The sequence below is a fragment of the Pelophylax lessonae genome (assembly GCF_965119305.1).
Source record: "Pelophylax lessonae genome assembly, chromosome: 3".
NCBI lineage: Eukaryota > Metazoa > Chordata > Amphibia > Anura > Ranidae > Pelophylax > Pelophylax lessonae.
Genome location: NC_138770.1, coordinates 624,948,410 through 624,972,914, shown reverse-complemented (window position 1 = coordinate 624,972,914; position 24,505 = coordinate 624,948,410). Strand labels below are relative to the sequence as shown.

Below are 24,505 nucleotides of genomic sequence, written 5' to 3'. Positions count from 1 at the left end.
AGCTGAGGGTGCACCTTCATGCTGAAGGAGTTTTGTCCGGGGGTCAGGGGGGGCTGTTCTCCCTCTAGTTTACGGCGTAAAAGCTTAGCCCACTCGGTCAGTGTTTGCGACATCAGGGCATTGGTGAATACCGGCCCCAGTGCCGAACCAGCCAAAGTGTACATAATGCGGGCAACATCCTCCGTCTTCATGTCAGCCGGATCCTTAAAGGCCAGGGACTCTTCAACCCGGAATCATGGTTGCTTTGTTTAATCTGGAAACCGGAGGGTCCACCACTGGCGGAACAATCCACTTCTTAAGAAGGGACTCCTCATTGGTGTAATGCCTAGTAAAGCGCTTAGGGACCCCACGGGGGATGCTTTGGTCATCCCCAGTCTTTAGCGACAATTCTGTCAAAATAGGCGGGGAAAGGAAACACCTTTACCACTCTGGATAGCTTGTGAGTGCCAAAGGGAACCTGCACCTCTGTCGCAGCTGCATCCTCCATCTTCAAGGTCTCACGCACCGATACATTCAGTGCTTCCACCAGCGCCTTTTCGTGTGCGGTTGCAGATGTGGAGGAATCATTCTCACTATCAAAGGATTCAGGGTGCATGGTTGCAGACCCGGCAGGGTGACCGATGTCCGCGGCGGTCGAATCAGATTGAGGATCTGATGAGACAGATAAGGCAGGGGGTGCTTTTTGATAGCTCGTCACCCGAAGACCACCTCAAAGCAGGACACAAGAGACTCCAGGACCGCCGTCAGTGCATCAATGAATGGTTGGGACCCGGAGGGCCCTGCAGCCTCAGAGAGGGGATCAGGTGGGGAGATGTGCTCCAAAAACTCCATGATTCACCAGGGGTACCCCACAAAAGTGTAAAACACTGCAAAGGACAACCCCCATCGTGCTGGCAGCACCACCCGGTCGCCAGGTACAAGCACCAAGCGATCCTCAGCAAAGAGGGAGAGGACCCCACCAGACTCGCCACCTAGCAGAAACAGGTAACCTGCAGACACTAGGTTGATCTGCACTGCACGTGCGGTGATCAGGAAGTGAAAGGATCCAGGAGTCAGCACCAGGGGATGAGGAGGGGCTCCCACCGCCGAAATCGCCATCCACAGGGCTCCACTGTCATGGCTGCAACTATTTTTAATGGCAAACCATCGCAAAATGGCCGCCGGACAACACAAACATGGGCGCCGTTTATAGAAACACACAGGCTACAACAAAATGGCAGCATGAAAGGGGGATGCCTGACGGGAAGGAGGGGAACCCGGGGGTCTGACCGTCCCAAGGAGGGGCAGGGAGAGGGAGGACAGCTATTCACCATTTAAGGAACCAGGCGGGCACCACTCCAGACAGAACCCCTCTCCATGGAAATGGGGGGGGGGGCTGTCGGCCAGGAGGAACGATGCGACTCGGGCCGAGACATGGTCATATCTGACCTCACAAGGCGTTTAACTCGCAGGCCAGCCCCCGTCCGTTGGGGCTATGTCACGGCAGACCTAGCGTGGAGCTGAGGTCTGCGCGGGCATTGGCCAGACTAGGGTGACCACTGGATCTAGATTATTGAGTCCATCGCCCAGTCTGGCAGTTGACTGTAGATCTCACAGGAAAAATCCAGGAGAAAACATTTAACTAAAAATAAAAAATTGCCAGGAACAAAGGTCCCAGCAAGGAACTAGGTTCTTACTCCTGATTAGGCAGAAAAAAAACTGAGTGCCTATAGCAGAGAGAGGGAGTATACCCCCTGGGACTGCCCATGGGCGTAGCCAGACTCTTTTTTTGCCTAGTGTCCTATTCCTGTAGGGGGCAGTATAGCCCAAAGGTTATGAAGATCTGAAGCTGTGTCCGTCAATGAACAATAGAAAAATAAAATTTTTGTAAGAACTTACAGTAAAATTATTTTCTCCGAGTCCTCTGACAGTCGCCGCCTGATGGTATTAGCCTTCACTAATGGGTAATGGCGCCCTCTGCAGGAGCAAGGCTAGGCAGATAATTATCAGGTTAATACAAAAAAAATTATATATCTCGGCACGCCACTAGGGGGCCATCCCTCAGTCATTATCCTGACCCAATCTGATATTACCTCAGTTTGTAGCAAGCAGTACCGGAAGGCAAAAACTCCCAGATCCAAAAAAACAGAGAGACGGCGACTGTCAGAGGACTCAGAGAAAATAATTTTATGGGAAGTTCTTACAAAAATTCTATTTTCTCTTACGTCCTCTGACAGTCGCCACCCGATGGTATTAGCCTTCACTAATGGGACATCCCAAAGCAGTGCAGGTATGAGGGGGTGGGAAAACAACGCAACCAACACAGAAGGTAACGCAGACAGCCGGGCCAGTAACAACCTGAGCCCACAGGAAAAACTGGAAACAAACCCAGAATAACAAAAGAACCCCCCAAAAAGGAGGGACAGTAAACATAATGTGCCCTGAAAACAACCGCTGCACTTAAAACCGCGCAGCCAAAAGAAGCATCCAAAGATGCCAAAAACATCAAGTTTGCAAAAACTTTGTGAAAGCATGCACAGACGACCAAGTCGCCCCGTCTTGCACACCTGAGCCACAGAAGCCTGATGGCGAAAAGCCCAAAGAGGCACTAACGTCTCGAGTATAACGGGCCTTTTACCGGAAAAGGAGAAACCCTACATCCAGGGAATGCAAGGCAAATCCCTTAGGATGCTTGGGCCGCGCACACAGCGAAGGCAATATGATAGCTTCAGTACGAGTACTACGAAGAAATCACCTTGGGAAGAAAAGACTGGTTTGGTCGCAGAACCACCTCATCTCTATGAAATACCAGAGAAGGAGAGTGGCAGGACAAGGCCGCCAACTCATACACTCTGCGAGCCGACGTGATAGCCACCAAAAAGGCAACGTGTTGGGACAACACAGACAGAGGAACCTCTCCAATGTTCTCGAAGGGAGGTTGTTGTAACACAGACAAAACCAAATTCAGATTCTAGAGAGGTAAGGGAGCTCTCCTTGGGCGAGCCAAACGCAGCACCCCTCGAATGAAGGTGCAGACCAAGGAATGCGAAGCCAAAGGTCGTCGAAAAAGAGACGGCCAAGGCTGACCACTGACCCTTGACCATAGTCAGCGCCAGACGCTGATCCATACCCTTCTGCAGGAAGGCCAAGACCTTCGCCACAGAGAAGGAGTGAGGATGAAAACCATGCGCTTCGCACCAAGCGATATAAGCTTTCCAGGTGCGGTGATAAAACTTCCCAGAAGTCGCTTTTAGAGCCTCTAACAAGGTAGGGATAACCGCCTGTGGAAGACCTCAATCCCTCAAGACCCGGCTTTTAACAGCCATGCCGTTAAAGCCAAAGACGGTAAAGCAGGATGGAAGATCGGTCCTCGAGACAGAAGTCGAGGCCAGTCCGGGGCCACGAGAATGACCAACATCCGTTCCGACGCCAACCTGCGAAGGAACCTGGACAACAGTTGAATCGGAGGAAAGGCATACATCCGCCGAAAATGATGCCAAAGTACCACCAACGCGTACGCGGCATCCGCCAGAGGATCGCAAGTTCTGGCCATGAGCTAGCCACCTTACTGTTGAGACGGGACGCAAACAGATCCACGTCCGGGGTCCCCCACCGGGCGCACAGGAGGCAAAATACCTCCGGATGCAGTGACCATTCCCTTTGGTCCAAGTTCTGGTGACTCAAGCTGCCTGCTAGTTGTTCACACCCGGAATGTGAACAGCCAAGGTCGACGTACATGTGATTCGGCCCATGATAGAATCTCGGCCACTTCCTTGGCCGCCCGGGCACTCCTGGTGCCCCCTTGGTAATTGATATAAGCCACAGCTGTGGCATTGTCCGTCTGTACCCAGACCGGACACCCCTGAAGTAGAGCTGACCACCGGAACAGACAAAGTATGATCGCTCGGAACTCCAAGACGTTTAATCGGCAGCAAAGTCTCCACCTGAAATCGAACAAACTGAACTGTTTTGAAGGCCGAAACCATCAGGCCCAGAACCCGCATGCAGGTCCGCAAGGAGATATCGCAGTCCCTGAGACCTGATCTCAGTTTGTCCTCTGGAAGGAAGACCCGAGCTTGAGAAGAGTCAAGGACTATCCCTAGGTACTGAAGACGAGTTGAGGGAGTCAGAGCCGACTGCTGAAAATTGATGGTCCACCTGAACTCCTGGAGTATCTGAACCGACACGGCCAGAGCGCTCGTCAAGGTCACACATGAGCTCGACCTTACAACAGGTCGTCCAGGCAACCGAGGATGGCAATGCCCCGTAAACGTAGCAAGGCTAGAACTGGAGCCAATACCTTGGTAAAAAACCTAGGAACCAAAGCGAGACCGAAAGGTAACACCACGAACTGGAAGTGCTCCCTAGCCACCGTGAAGCGGTGATATCACTGATGACCCCCGAAAATAGGCGATGGAAGCCAGGAAGTCCCCGGGCCTCAACGATGCCACCATCGAACGGATGGCGTCCATCCTGAACTTCTGTACCCGCACAAAGCGGTTCAGAGACATCAAAACCAGAATCGGACGTACCGTGCCTTCTTTTCTGGGCACCGTGAACAGGTTGGAGTAAAAACCCACAAAACTTATCCCGTGGAGGAACGGGTACAAAGACTCCTTGGGCAAGCATATCGTGCACTGCCCCCATAAGATCCCCGAGAAAATCGGGGAACAGCTGGAGATTGGACAGAAAAAACCTGTGTGCGTTGCGAGATCGAACTCGAATGAACGAATCCGCTTGTGAAGCAACCTGTCCTGAATGCCGAACAACCAGGGCTCCCAAAAGCAACGCAGACGTCCCCCTACCCTGACAATGGCTGAGGTTGTCCCCTCAGGAAGTGGAGGTCGGAAAGGTCTACCCTTCTCCTGCGTCCCAAGGCATGAAAAAAAGAGTCTTGAAGGAGGGCCCCCGCCGCGTGCGGGGGGGCTTACCCTTTAGAGACCTGGGGCAACAGAGTACCTTACCTACCAGTGAGCCCATTAATTAACTCATCTAGAGTTTTCCCAAAAAGACGATCCCCCACATAGGGGGACCTCAGAAACCATCTTTTTGGACGCGTGGTCAGCCGACCAGCTCTTCACCCAGTCTGGGTGCAATCCACCATTGCAAGGACAGACGGAAAAGTCGACTCCAGAGTGCTGCGAAGCACCTTGGATCATGCCATGAGAGTCTGATAGGCAATCACTGAGGCCAAAAAAAACAGGGTTTAACAGGGAAACCTCCACCAGAGGCTTCCACACGCCCATCTGCCGGATCCCGGAATACCGAGGAATCCTCTACTGGCATCAAAGTGGACTTATACAGCCTAGACACAGCGTGATCCACATTTTTGGGGACACCGTTCAACATTTGTCCCCCGCCCCCAAAATTGGATAGCGGAGGGAAAAAACGCTTAGGCACCACCAACATTTGCCTATGCACCGCCACTGGTCATTCACACTCCACAGGGCAGGGAAAAAACCTGACCTGACTTCTGGGCCCTTCGGAACCCCAAAAACGGACCGCTGACTTGACTGAGATGGCTCATCGTCAAGATAGAGAGTTTATTTTTAACGTTGCTAAGGGGAACATCCATCGTAGCGCATGTATCTACTCAGAAGCAGAGGACCAGGACCCCTCAGGGGGACCATTGTCTGTGGCAACCAAATTTTTGGCTCAGAGTCAGAGGACTGGGAGGGCACAGGTCGTTTTTTGGAGGAGCGATCCAACATCAGCAGATCAACCTGGAATGAAAAAGTTGCAAGAACAGCAGATATAGAGGTCATGGCAGAGGCTTCAGGGTGGACCCGAAGCCCCCACCAGGCCTGCAGGGGATTTGCTGGCCCGGGAGTCTATTTTTGGCAAAAAAATTAAAAGGGACGCTGGCCCTTTAAATCGGCGGTTGCCCCCCCCCGCAATCTGCACTAACTGAAAGTGCCCCCTCAGAAAACACACCAGCAAGTAAAAAACGTTTTGGTTGAAAAATGACAGAAGGATTAACAAAAATCCCCAGCCTGTCAGCACATTTTTAAACAGGAGATGTGTGAAGGAGGAGGAAGTTACCTCATACCGCTAGAGGCCCAGCCCTCGAGCCCAGACAAAAGGTGCCTATCAAAACATTGTAAAAAGTCACAGGGAGAATGGCCGCTTTCCCTTACTAGGCATTTGCCCACATCCAAGATGGCGCCCGATAGGGAGCATGTGCAGAATCCTAAAATGGCTGCTGTCCTCACACAGAGCTTAGAATCTGCTCACCATAAAACATGGCGGCCGCTCCAAACGGCGGCAAAACAAGTGCACAAACACATTCTGGCTATCATCGGGGACCCCAGGGAGACCCCTACAGCACCCCACACAGCGCCCCCAGCGGGAGCAAGGGAGAACTAACAACCCGGCCAGAAGGGGGATCCTGCAGAGACCACCAGCCCTGCTATCCCCTAAGAGTGGGCCCACAACCCCCCAACATCCCCAGGGACAAGGGGGTAACAGTACTCACCAGTCCAGGAAGCGGGCACCGCTCAGATAAGGGAGACCTCCCACCCTAAGTGGGGGTGCCAAGGAGGGATGCTGGCAACACGCGGGCGATCCGGGTTGAGAGACCCTTAGCGAAGGCATAGCTCCGCAGGCTCATCCCCTATCGGAGGGGCACTGTCGTTGCGAGGCCTGGGCGTACCAGTAACCTGCGACGCTCGTTGGCAACCTGGGACTCCATAAGGATCTATAATAGGAAAGGAATCCCTGACTAACTAGTGATAGTGAGAGAAATAAAAATCTATTGTGTGATAATTATCTGCCTAGCCTTGCTCCTCCAGAGGGCGCCATTACCCATTAGTGAAGGCTAATACCATCGGGCGGCGACTGTCAGAGGACGTAAGAGAAAAAAAAACTTTTTTTTTTTTTATCTTTTTGCACGCCACCCCACCACCATTTTTCATGCCAGTGAGAAGGGGCAGAGCAGAGAGCCGGTGACCTGACAGTGACAGCTCTCTGCTCAGAACGGAGGGGGAGAACTGAGCGATTAGCAGTGTTTATTTGCTGAGTTCTCACTGCAGAGTCGGAGGTAAACAGATGCAGCATTAGGTCAATGCTGCATCTACCTGGTTGAGTATATATATATATATATATATATATATATATATATATATATATATATATATATATATATATATTTTTATAAGTTGATATTTTTTTATTAAGCACAACTAACATTTCTAAATGTTCCACTAATGTGCTTTAAAAAAAAAAAAGGCAGTCCAACTTACAGAGCAGGAACAACCAACACAAGCCTGATTTCTGCGGGAATATAGGGATGCAAAATTCAGATGAATTTAAAAACTATGAGCAGAATTTTGAAAGAATGTCTAAGTGAACTGAATTGTGACTCATATTATTTGCCTAAAAATCTTCTCTACACAAAAGACACAGGGAAAAGGTTTATGATCCTCATAACATAGTTGTAATTCAATTTACAGATTAATGGGTGTGATTCCCTGTGCTCCAGGCATAAAACAAGCAATCATGTCTAAGTCCCAGGAGGAACTATGCTGTGCATCTAATCTCCAATGCCTCCTCTCGGGAAGGGTCTACTGGGGTTTCTAGACTCAATTTCCCCTATAACAAGAGACCATTACATTGCCTCAAAGAATTATTTCATTTTTAAATAAACGTGCAATTTGCGCAATTTAAATCTCAGCAACCTTGATTTCAGTACAGTTTTAAAACACGCTCATATAATTCTTCTCTGGTATTTTTTTTTTGTCCTTTTTATGTGTAGAACTATGGAAAAGTCAAAGCCTTCGCTGCTTTTTTCTTTCTATTGAGAGCAGTGTACGAGCTCTCGATTTGCATTAGGATTAGGTCATGTTATGAAGATATCCATGCAGAAGTACAATTTTGAATATTCATAAACAGAGATAACCGGACACCACATCTCAACAGCATGTCCAAGTGAATTCATTCTGCACATCTAGCATTGTCTATTCTTTAGCTCAAAAAAAAAAAAAAATGTATTCTTTTTATCATGTTACCCTAACTGATAAAAGTGTTTTTCTTCTCCTAGCACTCAAAAACTACACTTAACTTAAGGAAAATGATTGGTGAGCTGCACACCCATATATGATGCATACAAAAATGTATTGAAAAAACATGAATAAAAACATGGCACAATTGGCATATCAGCAGGGAAGAAGGGAGGTTGACGCGCTTCACATGTTAAACGTGCTTTGTCAAAACCATACAGGACACAACCACCATACACATATGTGACGGGAGTCACTATGGCGGGGGGCTTGTGGAACCCAGATTACTTTAGAGAGGTCAGGAAACTCCTTGTCCAGTTTCTCCGGCCCCTCTTATGTGTAAGTCACCTTGTCTTTATTAGGGGCACAGGGTGACCAAGAACCCCAGCACTAATCAGACTCGATGTACAACCACCCTGGACTAAGCATTTTTTTTGTTACCCCGGTTATCCTGGGTTCCATATGTGTGGTTTGTGTTGAGAGAATGAAGGGCCTCTTTCACTTGGGACAATAATATTTCTGAACAATATCACTCAATATATGAAAAGAAACAATTTCACTTTTCAGATTGCTAGAATATTGTAGGAGTGTCTCATAGACCATTACTAGATAATTTGAGGTGGGGGTTGTTTGTTAAGTGCCTATATCCCATTGTTCTATTGTTTGTCTGCCTTGGAATCAACCTGTTATGGGATGTATATGTGTATGTGGATTAGCTGCTAAAGAGGAGGGGGGTTGTCCCAGAATGTATATCTCTTTGTGCCTGTGTTTGAATAAGCAGTCCTATGCTTCTTACCACCCTACACTGATGTCTCGACAAGTGACTGGGTGGGCTAAGGGATCTTGGATTGTGCTGGTATCAGGAAAGGGAAGCTTATACGGCGGACATAATCTTCTTGAGTACGGGGTCGGTCACAACATATAAATATAGTGAATATCACATGGTTACACAGGTGTAAAACATGAGTTGATGGGATCCAAGAGCTTCAATCAGCTGTTTACGATTCACATGAACAGCGAGCCATATTGCTCAACTGAGCTGGGCTGAGCAATATGGCTCGCTCTTCATGTGAAGCGGAAACAGCTAATTGAAGCTCCTGGATCCCATCAACTCATGTTTTACACTTGTGTAACCATGTGATGTTTACTATATATATATATATATATATATATATATATATATATATATATATATATATATGTGTGTGTGTGTGTATGGTGATTGTGTTCTGTACAGTTTTGACAAAGCACGTTTAACGTGTGAAACGTATCAACCTCCCTTCCAATATGCCAATTGTGCCATGTTTAAAGGGTAACTCCACTTTCATGGGAAAAAAAATAGCAAATAAAGAAAAAACAATATGGTGTATACAATTGCAGCACGAATCATATTGTAACTGAATGTTATTTAAAATGACCTTTCCTTTTCAATCTGCAGCTGTTGTAATTTTCTGAAAATGCAATGCAATATGGCTACCTGGAGCTGTTCTGTACACAGAATGTGTACTGACCACACCCCAGAAACATAATTTACTGCTTGTGCGATTGGCTCACCAATTTTCCCAAAAGTCTGCCTAAGATACAAGTCAGTTTTCAGGCATCCCCTGCAACAAAAACTTCATTTTTGGTGAGATACTCCAAATAGGAGCAATTCTAAAGGGATGCAGGCCCAGCAGCTTTCCTCATTAGAGCCTTGCAGCTGCCACAGCTGATAATTATGAAACCACTCCCATTTGACCAACTTAGCACAGAGGAACAAACAATGATTTCTTCAGAATAACAAAAGGTAGCAATCTCCAACAAAGTTTGTTAAAATCCTTGTAATGTACAGAGATCACCCAGAGGGGAATGTTTTTTTCCCCAACAAAAGTGGAGTTACGCTTTAACTGAAGATGACATTTGTCACACAGCTGACTTGCAATCCAATAATCCCAGAAAAGTAAACTGTGATATGATCCTTATAGGCTGGTTTCACACCTACAGTATGTGATGAGGTAATGCAGTTCTGAGGTCTCCTCATGTGAATGGCTTTCTGGGATTTCTAGACTAAAATTCCTGTATAAAAAGAGAGCTTTTAAAAGGGATTTATTTTTTAAACATTTGCAAATAGGTTAATGCTTACCTACTTTGTGCAATAGAATTGCACAGAGCGGCCCTGAATTTCCTCTTCCCAGGTCCCTCACTGGTGCTGCTGGCTCTTCCCCTCTGCCTAGCCAAGCGACTTTTTATAGGTCACTCATGCGGGCTCGCTCCCGAGCCTCTTTGCATTTACTGACACAGACAGTGGGACTCAGACCCACCACACCCTGCTGCCTAGTCACTGGCTTGGATTAACAGCAGTGGGAGCCAACGCCTCCTGCAGCCTCAGCAAAGCCTGAGACACCAGGAAGTGAAGGGAAAGAGCAGCTGGCAGGCACAACGCTGAATCAAACGAAGGCTCAGGTAAGTAAAAGGGGAGGGGGAATACTGATGCCTAAACATTTTCTACCTTAATGCAAGATGTGGGTTGTTGTAGCCTGAATGGCACCCAAACATACTTCAACACACCAGACCAAACAAGTGTGACCAACTGTAGGTTGTGGTGCAATGCATTAAGAAAAAACGGTGCTTGTCCGATTTTTATGTGCGGATATGCACATAAGGTTTTGTATGTTCAAAAGAAGTCCAGAATGGTGAAAAAAAAAGCAAACAAAATGCCTACAGGCCCACAAAAAAAAAAAAAAAAGAAGAAGAACTGGGGACTGCTTGCAGCTCAAAGAGGATTCTGAAGGAACTTACACCTGAAACTGACATGAGATGAAGCATGAACAGATGGCAGCCTTGCAAACCCAAAAGCCCAAAGGGTCACCTTCAGGTCTAGTGGAGTGAGCCTTGACATAAGAGGGTGGAACCCAATTCTTGAGACAGTTAGCCAGACAGAGGGACTGAAGAACGATGTCTTGATTCATGTTAAATGTTGAAAGTACATGGGAAGGAAGGAAGTTCTGGGCCTCAACACCACTTTATCCTTGTGTAAAACCAGGAAGGGTTATTTGCAAGACAAAAGGCTGCCAGCCTAAACACTCGCCTAACAGGGGTTATGTCTACAAGAAACACCTCCCTAATTAAGAGCAGACAGGGAGATGTTTCTAATGGGTTCAAATAGTGGTTTGTGAAACACCAAGAAAGCCAGATTCAGATCCCATCAAGTCACAGGGGAACTAACAGGGGGACACAGCCTGAACATGTGTCTTAAAGCGGGTCTTCAGTCTAAACTCAAAAATGCCTTCTACCCACCCTTCCTCCACCCTGCTACCTGTATAATGGCTTTTTTTTAAATTTAATTTTATTCTTTTAGAAAAAGGGTTAGGATCCGCCTCATATACATGTCATTCACCTAGTTAAATGACAAGTACTGAGCCCACTGAGCCTTCTGGGATATGTACATTACATATCCCAGGAGGCCTTACCATTTTATTAACAAAGGTGGAAGTGGGGAAAGGGGGGGCGGGTCTAGTGGCGCTTGATCAGGAGGCCTGCCCGCTGAACCCATAACAGCTGGCGGGCTTTTTGATGACATCAGAAACATCATGGCAGCGTGGGATCGAGCAGTGGCAGGGCATGAGAGGATCTCAGCGGGACAACACTGGATAAGTGTGTATCTGATATGTGCAGAAGAGGAGAGTCCTTGAAACGCGACCTGAGACTCCACTTTTACAGGAGACTTTTGTCCATGGAGAGCTGTCCTTGGGATTGAGTGAGTCGAGCAAAGAGTTCTGGCATCCAGCCCAGCTCTTCAACTGTACAGTGATCTGGACACTCTGGCTGCTCATCCATCCTTTCCTTGTGACTGTGTTGTGTGTTGCGTGGCCTCTTTCGCATGGATTATATGGGATGTTTCACATTTTAGTTTGTGAGTATTTAGAGTGTGTTTTTTAATAATGCCCTTTGATCCTTCTACTACACCAGAGGTCTGCGTGGTTTTCTCCCTTCCCTTGCTTTCCTTTGAAATGTGTAGATCCCACCTCATAGTAAGCAGGGGTAAACAGAAAAAAAAAAGGGGGGGGGCGGTGAAGATCCGCTTCAAAGTATTTGTGTACCCAGCAGTTTTAAAGACGAGAATAATACAGGGCAGCCAAATTCCCTTGCTGAACTTGCTTTTATAGTAAACAAAAGAACAGTTATGTAATTTTTAATTCTTTACTGCTACAGTCACACTGAACAGCCTCCATAGCAGGGGACGTTTTACAGCTAGCGGATGGGCATGAGCGACATCACACACATTGGGAAATTTTCCTAGGTCAATGCTTGTATTCGCTGCAGCCACAACACAGAAAGGCTAGGTAGGGGGAGCAACACCGCAACAGTAGGCGGGTGCGCGACCAAAAAAAACTGACAACAGTTGATACAGGGATGCCATACACAGACATGGAATGCTTGTATTTCCTAGCAGTAGTTCCAGGGATGCAAACTGACCATGCCAGCACAGATCTGCTTCCATGCTTAGCATGCTCAATTTGATAATGGAACCAAGGGAAACTGGCAGGGTCCCGAGGTAAATACACAACAAAATGAGTCAATAAAATGTTTTCAGGCAGTATTTCTAAACAACTATAGGTTTAACCCAACACACAGCAGAAATATCCAGTTTAAGGCTAAAATACACTTTAAACAAAGAATGAGGAGACAGCAGTATCTGAAAGAAGATAGCAAGAGCAGAAACCTGACCCCTAATGGTGCTGGGAGCCAAACAGTGGCTCAGACACAGCTGCAGAAGGGAAAGAATCCATCGCACAGAGAGTATCCTAGGATGGAAGCCCCCCATATTCACTCACCAGTGAAGTTTGCATTCCATATGCTATAACAGAGCTCCAAAGAAGTAGACTTCTAAGTCTTGAACATTGAGGGAATTACCAATTCAGCGATGCCCTCATGTCTCAGAGTCTGGGCATTAACAGCCATGTTGTTAAAGCCAGCAAACATGAAGCAAGATTGGTAGATCAGTGCTTGAGACAGAAGATCCAGATAATCTGAGCCCAGGGAGCATCTACCAAAAGTCTTATGAAGTCAAAAGTACCAAATCCACCTAGGCCAACCCAGATGAAGATCACTAAATGCCTTCTATCCTGATCCTGCAAAGGAGACAAAGGAAAAAGTTTCAAGGGAGGAAAAACAAAGATCAGGATGTACTGATCCCATGGAGCCAAAATAGTATCCACTGTTTCTGTCCAAGAATCCCTGCACCTGGAGACAATGCTGTGCAGTTTGTGTTGGACCTGGAGGCCAGGAGATCCACATTCGGCATCCCTCACCTGTGACGCAAGGTTTGGAATACCTGGAGGTGTGAGGGTTACTCCAGGTCCAGACACTGCAAGCTGAGAGATCAGTCTGCCAATTGTATATGCCTGGGATGTAAATGGCAGACAAGGCTGGAACGTGAAGGTATGCCTAAGGCAGGATCTGCTCTACCTCTTTTTTTTTTTTTTTTAAGAATAAAGTTTTAATAAACAATTTCCATGAGATACAAATGAAAGGCACTTGCAAAAATTCCATTCAGGAAATATAACAATATACAAACACATAAGCATATTGTCAGGGATACAGCCGTACTGGCATCTCTGCCAGTACAAGTCATGGACGCTCCTGGCTCAATCGACACAGCCCTCCGCTGGCCCGTCAGGGAAATGGCCGTAGGAGAACTGGCAACATTGCCAGTAATAGCAATGGTCGTTCCAGCCTCAATTGACACTGCCCTCTGCTGGCCTATAAAAGGTGGCCATAGGAGCAGACTCATTGCTGGATTAACTCTCAGCTTCCTGTGCTTCCTGTTTGGACTTCCTGTTGTGACCCGGCTTGTTTCTGAACCATCTGATCTCCTCCTGGTGTTTGACCCTCGGCTTGCCTCTCGGACTTCGCTCTTGCTACTACCTGCCTGTTTTCCCAGTGTATGACCCCGGCTTGCCTAAGGACTCTGTTTCTGCCTGCTCACCTGTGTATGACCCCGGCTCGTCCCTGCTCTGCTACTTACCTTGCTCTTGGACTGATCACCGGTGTTTGACCCTCGGCATAGCTTTTACTACTCCTCTAGTTGCCTGCCTTACCCAGAGTTCCTGAAATCATCTGGTGTTCACCACAGGCGACCTGTGCTACTTGGGACGCTTTACCTCCTGTACCACTTCCAGGGGTGACTCGCACTGAGCTGCAAGGGAAGCCCTCTCTGCACTTCGGCCTCCATCCAGATTGTGACACATATATTCACAATGCAGTGAAGATTAGGGCTGCTCTACCTTTGTTATCGTGGTAAGACCTCTGATTCTTCCCTAATTTTTCCTGCATGAGAATAACATGGCATTGTATGACTGAATCCGGACTCTCTAGTCAGATAGTCCAACGCTGTCAAATTACCTAAAGCTCAAGGAAGTTGACTGGGAGAAGGGATTGTCCTGACATCCAAGTCTTCTGCACCGACAGAGTGCCCAGTACTTTTTTCCCAGCCCAACAGCCTAGCATCCATTGTGAGTGTCTTCCAATTTTCAAAAAAATAAAAATGAAGGATTTTCCTCTATTCCAGAGCCAATATTCTGAGCCACCGATCCAGGGATAACCTGGTGTGCAGCACTAGGCAAATCACTGTATCCATGGACTGGACTGACTTGAATGTCCACAATGAATGAATGTTCTGTTGTAGCAGTCTGGAGTGAAACTGGGCAAATAGAAATACCTTGAAGACTACCCTCAGACCCAGAACAATCGTGCAAAAATGCAGAATAGGAAAACTCTGGAACTGTAGATCATGATTCTGTAAGCAGAGAGTTTGAAATTTTTCCTGAGGTGGAAAAACTCTGTTCTGAGTAGTGTCTGGGACTAGACCTAGCTACTCAAAGCAACAAGTTGGCCCTAGGATCTATTTCTACAAATTCAGAATCCATCAGTACCGTTGTAATATCTGGGAAGACACGGCTACATTGTTCAACAGGACCTGTGCCGATTGTTTCCAAAAGAAAGAGGTTGTCTAGGTATCTCACAATGGTGAGGTTTTAAAAGTGCAGCTGGGCTGGCAGTGAGGCAGCATGTTGGTGAACACCTGAGGAGTAAAGGAGAGGCTGAAGGGCACATCCACAAACTGAAAGGGCAAGGGAACCACCGCAAAGTGTAGGAAACACTAACACTGGTGTGCTGGAAATATGAGGCATTTTAGGTACACAATCTTGCTGTCCACATAGGCCAGGAAGTCTCCCTGATGATGGGAGTGACGAAAGACCTGGTAGAGTTCATATGTAGTTTCTGAGCTCAAATGATGACATTCAGCGCTTTGTGATCCAAGATGGGACATTTTCCCCCTTTGGGTTAGGAAACTTTAAACAGGTCAGCGTAAAACCCCTGAAACTGTTCTATTAAAGGAACAGGGACAAAAACACCCTAATCCAGAGGAATCAAAGTGGGCTGTCTGGAGATCTGCTAACCTGTGTGGTGACAGGAAGTTTGGACATGATTAACCGAGAAGGGGCCTGGGAGTAAAACGCTATTCTGTAGCCCCTGGAAACCAAATTCCACACTCAGACATCTAAGATGCAAGCTATTCAAATGCCCACAAAGGCTAATAGACCTTCCCTTCATTTTAGAAAGGGGGGCACACCTTAATGTTGATGATTTGTCAGAGGGTTTGGTGCACTTTGAGCCCCAGAGCTTGCTAGGGGACTGGGAGACAAGCTTGATTTTTTAACTTGGAGGATGTGGGGGAAGGGAAAGAAAAATTACATGGGCTTCTTTGACTGAGAAGGATTGGAACTTTTGCCACCAGTAGCAACCTTTAAAAGGCCATTCAAAGTAGATTCAAAGGGATGTTGTCCCTTGAAGACCATGCAGAGCAAGCAGTTCATCTGCAGACCAGCCCTTTAACCAACGTGTCATCTGAATATGTACTGACAGGAGATCTATGTGTGAGAGGAGACAGGAAAACTCCAGTAGCCAGTCACAACTGTACCTTAATCTGTATTTCCACTTTACCGCCAAAGTTGGATAAAACCTACTTCATTTTTCATTTAGATACTGCCAGATGTGGTGAGCTGATCACCTTGGTTGCTGACTATTTCTTTTGAGAGGAGTTCATTTTCTGCTTGGAGTTCTGTTGCACCATCTGTTGCCAATGGGAAGCAGTTGCACATTAAAGCTGTGGATTCTTTGCAAGTAGGGGCCTGGTCTTTGTTCCTGGCATCACAATTATTTGAGTGGACTAAATATTTAATGTCATATTGGCAGGCTACTTTTTGTACTCAGTGGTAGATTACTTACAAATATATAAGCAAATGATGGAATGCCTTGGCCTCCACCCTCACTTTCACCACTGTATTACCCTGGAAAGGCTCTTTGTGTAATACAGTGAGCCATTGTCCCTATGCTGTTTGCTTCACCAGAACTGTTCTGTTCTGACAGATCAAGAAAGCCAAAAGAAAACAGCTGTGTTTGGGGAAGAAGTGCACCTTTAAATGCACCATTCAAATTCTGTCCTTGACCTTTCTGCAATAATTCTGAGAACAAAATGTATTACCTAAAATGTTGATTAGTGAGACTTTAGAGTGCCTCACCTATGCAGGGATGGGATCGCCTTTCATCTTCTGGGACTCCCAGTGCTGCTGTTCAAATTGGCACATGTCCTGGTAGACACCATAAAATATAATGGTGCAGGTCAATGGGAGGCAGTAAAGATTGGCAGTGTAAAGTCCAAATTAACATTATAGGTAATACATTTTATATTGCAGTTTGAAAGGAGGAAGGGGAGGGGGTGGGAGTCAGAATTAGGATGAGGCAAACAGCTGAATACACAAATGAAATTCATAAATGAGAGCTGTTTTACCTCCAGAGGATTTGGATTTCTGTTCATCCAGTCCTGAGATTTGCACAGCACAGCAGCACCGCCCTGTCTGGCAGGAGAAGACAGGTCTTGTCACTCTCCCAGTCTGTGACTGGAAAGTGCAAAGAAAAGCAGCAGACTGATGAGCTCATCCCTTTGCCATTCTGTTATCTCCTCTGAACAGAATGTTCCTTTATAGGACATAAGCACAGCAGCACAGTTGACTGGCTTCATATGCTGCTGCGCCTCCTCCCAGCCTGAGCTCTGCTGTACTCAGGGACAGCAAGAGGTTAACACTAAGTCAAACTCTGGTACTTGCACTTCTTGCAGTTAAAAAAAAATACATTTAAAAGTAAACTATTTGTAAATCTTACCAATGGATTTTTTATTTGCTCACTTTTGCCCCGTTAAATATACTGCTGAAAACATTTTGTTATATACAGTACACTCCTCACATTTTAGTAAATATTTTATTATATCTTTTTGTGTGAAAACACTGAAGAAATTACACTTTGTTTCAATGTAAAGTAGTGAGTGTACAGCTTGTATAACAGTGTAAATTTGCTGTCCCCTCAAAATAACTCAACATACAGCCATTAATGTCTAAACCGCTGGCAACAAAAGTGAGTACACCCCTAAGTTAAAATGTCCAAATTGGTGCCAAAGTTTCAATCTTTTGTGTGGCCACCATTAGTTTCCAGCACTGCCTTAACCCTCTTGTGCTATTATTTTCCAGCATACTCTCTTGGGCATGGAGTTCACCAGAGCTTCACAGGTTGCCACTGGAGTCCTCTTCCGCTCCTCCATTACGACATCACAGAGCTGATGGATGTTAGAGACATTGCGCTCCTCCACCTTTGGTTTGAGGATGGCCCACAGATGCTCAATAGGGTTTAAGTCTGGAGACATGCTTGGTCCGTCCATCACCTTTACCCTCAGCTTTTTTTAGCAAGGCAGTGGTTACCTTGGAGGTGTGTTTGGGGACGTTAAGTTGGAATACTGCCCTGCGGCCCAGTCTCTGAAGGGAGGGGATCATGCTCTGCTTCAGGATGTCACAGTACATGTTGGCATTGATGGTTCCCTCAATGAATCATAGCTCCCCAGTGCCAGGAGTACTAATGCCGCCCCAGACCATGACACTCCCACCACCATGCTTGACTGTAGGCAAGACACACTTGTCTTTGTACTTCTCACCTGGTAGCCGCCACACAAGTTTGACACCATCTGAAACAGTGTATATATGTACAGGAAGGTGACCAAGAACCCGAAGGTCACTCTGACAGAGCTCCAGCATTTCTCTGTGGAGAAAAGATAACCTCCCAGAAGAAAAACCATCTCTGCAGCACTCCACCAACCAGGCCTGTATGGTAGAATGGCCAGACGGAAGCCACTCCTCAGTAAAAGGCAAATGACAGCCCGTCTGGAGTTTGCCAAAAGGCACCTGAAGGACTCTCAGACCATGAGAAACAAAATTCTCTGGTCTGGTGAAACAAAGGTTTAACTCTTTGGCCTGAATAGAGGAAACCAGGCATTGCTCATCACCTAGCCAATACCAGTGTTGGGGGTAACAAGTTACAAAGTAACGGAATACAGTAACTACATTACTTTTTTTGGTAACGAAGTAACGTAACTAGTTACAATACTAATATTGGTAACTACACTACTTTACTAGGCTATAGGAACGCAATTTCCTGCGTTACCCAAGCCGTGCAATACAATCGTTATTTCGAAGAATGGAGAGGGATGAAGTTTATGACTTTTTGTTGCACTTTAGGTTTTATTCTGTTTTTTTCAGGTTTTGTTCTCATGTTTCCCAAGGCCTGTGTTTATACAATAAACTTTATGCAGAAAGAGTGTCATGTATCTTCTTCTACACGGCCAATTAAGAAAGAGGAAAGTAAAGTAATAAGTAGTGAAGTTACTTTTCAAATGCAGCAACTAGTAAAGTAATCTCGTTACAATTTACAGAAGTAACTAGTAACTAGTTACATTTTTTGAGTAACTATCCCAACACTGGCCAATACCATCCCTACAGTAAAGCATAGTGCTGGCAGCATCATGCAGTGGGAATGTTTTTCAGGAACTGGGAGACCAGTCAGGATCGAGGGAAAGATGAATGCAGCAATGTACAGAGACATTCTTGATTCTGGGGTGAAGGTTTATCTTCCAACAGGACATCGACCCTAAGCACACAGCTAAGATAACAAAGAAGTGGCTACAGGACAACTTTGTGAATGCCCTTGAGTGGACCAGCCAGAGCCCAGACTTGAACCTGATTGAACATCTCTGGAGAGATCTGAAAATGGCTGTGCACCGTGCTGTGGTCCCTATTCAACATGATGGAGCTTGAGAGGTCCTGCAAAGAAGAATGGGAGAAACTGCCCAAAAACAGGTGTGCCAGGCTTGTAGCATCATACTCAAAAAGACTTGAGGCTGTAATTGGTGCCAAATTTGCCTCAAAAAACTATTAAGCAAAAGCTGTGAATACTTAAAAACATGGGATTTTTTTTTAGTTTTTAAGATTCCAAATAAACTTCTTTCACGTTGTCATTATTGGTATTGTTTGTAGAATTGAAGACAAATAATTAATTAGATCCATTTTGGAATAAGGCTGTAACATAACAAAATGTGAAAAAAAAACTGAAGCGCTCTAAATACTTTCTGGACGCACTGTAGGGATTGCAGAACACTATACAGGCTACTTATAGGCATTGGCCATTGGATTTTCCTTCTGTGTGGCTAATTGTAAAAAACTCTGACATATGTGGTATCCCCATACTTGGAATGATTAGCAGAATGTGTTTTGGCCCGGTAATTCCAAGTATGCCTATGATGCTTGTTAGAAATAACTTGACAACTGTGTAAAAAAGTACATTTTCATTTCTGCTTTCTAGAAAAACTTGTGGCAAAAAAAAATGACAATTTCAAATGACTCACTATGAGTCACTATAACTTTGGGAGTGTTTGCTTTCCAAAATGGGGTCATTTTGTGGGTGTTTTCACTGTCCTGGTGCTCAAGGGCCTCCAAAAATGTGCTAGGCAGTCAGGAAAATAGATGCGTAATTTATGTTCCTTGAAAGCCCAAAGGTGCTCCTTGAATTTTGGGCCCATTTGTGCATCCAGGCTGTGTAAAACTCTCATACATGTGGTATCCCCATACTCAGGAGGCATAGCAGAATGTGTTTTAGGGTGTAATAAGTATGTCTACGCTGTGTGTGAGACAAAACTTGTTAAAATGACAACTTTGTGAAAAAAAAGAAGACATTTAATTTAATTGAATTCTCCAAAAAATTATGCCAAAAAAATGACCTCTTAAAAAACTAACCATGCCTCTTACTAAATACCTTGGACTGTCTACTTTCCAAAATGATAGATATTTGGGGGTATTTGTACTGTCTTGGCAGACAGAAGCTTTTGGGTAGCTCCGCTGCCGCACGATTGCTTCCACACACCTCCATTAATGGCGTCCCTCCGGCATATATTCTAGGCTCTGATGCCCATCTGCAGGCCCGGAACCGACATGCTTGCAGGTGGAGGGGAGGGAGAAAAACAGACACATGTCCACTCTCCACCCCCTTCTTGCTGTGACCAGGAAAGCAGCGTGTATGACATCACTTCCGGGTCAACCTCTCAGGTGTCCCCCGCTAGCATAGCTGGGAAGGAATGTGATTGCAATGCGATGTAATTGCAATACATTGAGTGGAGCCTATAAGAGACATGCAGGGTCTTTTAGACCCTGCATGTCTCATTAAAGAGAAACTGTCAACTAAATTTATCACAGAAGGGAATTGGTCCCCTATGTAATGAAAAAAAAAAAAAAAGTTACACCCAAGCACATAAAAATCTCCCACCCCCCAAAAAAATATGTTTTCATGAGACTGCCCCCCCACCACCACATATATTCACAGGCAAACAAACACACGTGTCAGGGTGCCTACGCATGAAAGTTGATTGCGATACACATGGTACATATTACTGTGCATGCCAGAGTGAGAGCAATAATTCTAGCATAAGACCTCCTCCATAACACTAAACTGATGACCTATAACTGATGACCTATAGGGGGCTTATGAATCGTCGCCTATAGACAACATAGAGGACAAAGTTTTGTTGCCATTTCACGGGCGCACAAAGTTTTAGGTTTTGACATGTTGGGTATCTATTTACTCGGTGCAACCTCATCTTTTATATTTTAAAATTTGGTTAGTTTATTATTTTCGTTTGCCCTAAAATTCACTTTAATTTGTTGTTTTTACCTGAAATTTTGTGTTTCCTAGACCTTTGCGGTAATATCATGTGACATAAAAAATTGGAACTACCACTATTTTATGCTGTAGGGGGTCTGCATTCAGAAAATATATAATGTTAGGGGATTTCCTGTAATCTTCAAGCCTAAAATTATTTTTTAAACGTGTGTGCAAAAAATTCAAAAATGGCTCTGGAAGTGAAAAGGTTAAAATGTTTGTTACCCCAACACTTCATATTCCATATATGTGGCTGTTGTACCATGTACTGTACTTGTGTGGGAAAGTATCCTGTTCTCTTTGTATTGCTTCCTTTGTGTGAAATGCCCTGGTGTTCCTGCCAGTCCCTCTGCTTTCCTAATAAAAACTGACCACACTAAGCAGGAGGGCTCAACGTGGTCAGTTCTCTAGCTATACTGGGAACTCAGCCCACTCTCCTCCAATGATCAGACTTGTCTTGACACGCCCCTTCTGCACAGTCATTTGCTGGGAAGCTCAGTGTGCTGCTGCTTCTCCTCCCTCCAGCTCTTATGCAGCAGAGAACAGAGGGAATGTGATCCCTTACAAAAAAAAGATATTTATAACATTTTTTTGTATATCTATACAAAAATGTTTTGCATTTCATTTCTATTTTAAACGGAATGGTTTGTAATCATTTAAAAAGAATGCATATCTATCAATGTTTGCTTACCAGATAAGATACTGGAGGGTTTTTTCTTCCCAGAAGCTCAACTTCCTCCAGAACCTGGTTAAAGACAGACACCATTCTGCGTTCATATTCACTGTCCGCTTGTATAGACCCACTGAAACTGCATTCCTGGAAACTGTAAGGTCACAGATAGTTAACCTGTGCAACAAACAACTTTAGAGATGTACTTGATTCTAAATACAGTCTGACAGTAAAATGAAGAACTGAGTCATACTAGATGTCATGAGAGCTGCACTGGGGATAACCTTAGGGAATAAGATATGAAATACTTCAGTCAATGTTGCCTACTTGCTTTCTTAGTATTTTGTTTCAGATTTGCAGAAGAACTATACTATTTTATCCCCAGAAAACTGGTCTTATAAGCTGCAGGTTTCATCACCCTTTCTAAAAGTAATTAAAGCCACTATGTCAAAATAAAAAATCCTAAAGGAAGGTCCCTGCAATGCAGGCGCTGTGCTGCGACTGGTCCCGAAGTCTTCTGGGACCTGTCATGTGTCCCAGAAGCCCTCGGGAGGAAGGAGACCAGAGCGGAAGAGGAGTGGGTACCTGTCAAAATCTGGTACCCCCCTCCCCAAAAGCTCTGTTTCACAAATAGGAGCCGGGAAGGAGGCCCTAAAGTGGAACTTCTCCTTTTGAGTGGAGCTCTGTTTCAACAAGTTCTACCTTTGTCTCACTCTATTTTATCTCTGTCTGTTACCCCACTGGAGAGATAGGATGGCATTTCCTATCCCTGTAACTACCTGTCTTTGGAACAGAAAGTAAGGGGATAACAGGAGGCAAAAAAATAAAAAAACACTACCCAAATATAATCTAAACCAAGTTTTGGGTTGGAGTTGCACTTTAATGTTAAAAGGATAACCAAAACATTTTTAGTTTTGGAAAGTGTCAGACCGCAGTCTGTGGGCTTCTTTTAGATCATAATCTCAAAGACAAAACAGGAAATGAAAGGAATTTTTTTAACAGAGAGTTGTAACAGAAACAGGGGCCCCCCACTAAATTCCCCCTCACCTCCTGTACTGGTAAAAAAAAAGTAAAACTGAAGATTTTGCATCACTTTCTGTCCCTGTGACAATCATCCCATAAGTCTGGTAGTGGCAGGATTGTTACAAGGCAAAATGCTGTGACACCATCCAATGTACGCGTGTAATTGGCTGTATTTGATTGAAAAAAAAAAAGATTACACTATGCACAGATCTTTCCAAAATTCTTCTTTAGGTGGCATGGAGGGAGCTGGAGAATGGTATTGAATGCTGGCACCAGAGGACAGATTGGGAAAGGAAGAAACCCTTGTGGATTTGGCACAAATATCAAAAAGCACATTGAGACCTACTTATTAAGTTAAGGGGTCATAAAGTGAGTGCATCTTCACAAGGGGGAGTATGAGTAGTACATGAAGATCATCAGCACTGTATGTATGGCACATGAAGCATTGATTAGGAAGCACTTGCAATCACTCACACAGAAAAGTGAGCAATTTGTGTATGAATCTGTAGTTGGACTATATATCTATGTGTATGTGTGTATGTTATGTGGAAACTTTGTATGTGATACGGCACCTGTTTTGCTTTTTTATTCTGTGGGAGATTTTTCCCCACTTCCTATTTAGTCACTGGAAACAAAGTAAAGGCAAAGACACAAAACGCTTCTAACTCCTATTCCGCACTATCCATAAAAAGGGTTGTCTGGCACTCCATGTACATATGGAAAAAAGGAAATTGCTTTTGTCCTACCTGCAAGAATCCGGATCCAAGATTAGAGCTTCTATGGTGTGAGATATTAAAAGGCAACTTTGTTGTTGTCTGACAGAAGAGCAGCTAAGGAAAACCAAAGGAATATTCAAATACAGACCACACGGTGTACACTCTTCTACAGTCACATAAATGGATCAGTTAAAAATCTCCATCTTAGTATCTATTGGGGTAAAACAAGTTACAAGGAAAAGAAGCATAGTCCGGTGGGAGGCATTACACTTTTGTACTATGTAAGTCAATAAAGCTCATTAAAGAAAAAAAAACAAACGAAACACAAATTTGGCAGCGTGTAGCTTTTGTATATTTTGCATAGCAAATCTTTTTAAAGAAAATGTAAACCCAACATTGCAAATTCCCCGATATGTGCCTGCTGTACCATGTACTTGCATGAAAAAGTAACCTGTTCTTTTGGAATTGCTTCCTTTGTATAAAATTCTTGGTGTTCCTTCCAGTCTCTCTGCTTTCCTATAAAAAAAAATTACCACACTATGCATGAGAGCACAGCGAACTCAGTTCTCTAGCTGTGCTGGGAACTCAACCCGCTCTCCTCCAATGATCAGACTTGTCCTGACACCCCCCCCCCTCCCAGCACAGCCATTCACTAGGAAGACCAGGGTGCTGCTGCTTCTCCCTCCCCTAGCTCTATGCAGCTGAGAACAGAGGTTATGCAATGATTTTTTTTTTTATAAAAAGCGAAAAAAAAATGGATTTTTGACTTACCGTAAAATCCATTTCTCTGATGTTCATTGATGTACACAGCTCCTGATCTTCATAACCATTGGGTTATACTCCCCCCTACAGGAGTAGGACACTAAGCAGAAAAATATCTGGCCAGGCCTTTGGGCAGTCCCAGGGGGTATAACCTCCCTCTCCCTGCTATAGGCACTCACGTTTGTTACAAGCAGTGTCAGAAGAATTACAACTCCACAGAGGGGTGGGTGCTGTGTCCATCAATGAACATCAGAGAAATCGATTTTACAGTAAGTCAAAAATCC

At 45.1% G+C, this 24,505-nt stretch overlaps 1 protein-coding gene across 1 annotated transcript in view; it reads right to left on the bottom strand.

Moving 5' to 3' along the window:
- INTS7 (integrator complex subunit 7) overlaps positions 1-24,505 on the bottom strand; it is a 159,126-nt gene that overhangs the window by 63,800 nt on the left and 70,821 nt on the right. The window contains exons 16-17 of the mRNA XM_082249275.1: positions 23,490-23,558; positions 21,742-21,874 (exon numbers count right to left, since the gene is read on the bottom strand). Of these exons, the coding sequence (XP_082105401.1) occupies positions 21,742-21,874; positions 23,490-23,558 (202 nt within the window). The remainder of the gene's footprint in view (positions 1-21,741; positions 21,875-23,489; positions 23,559-24,505) is intronic.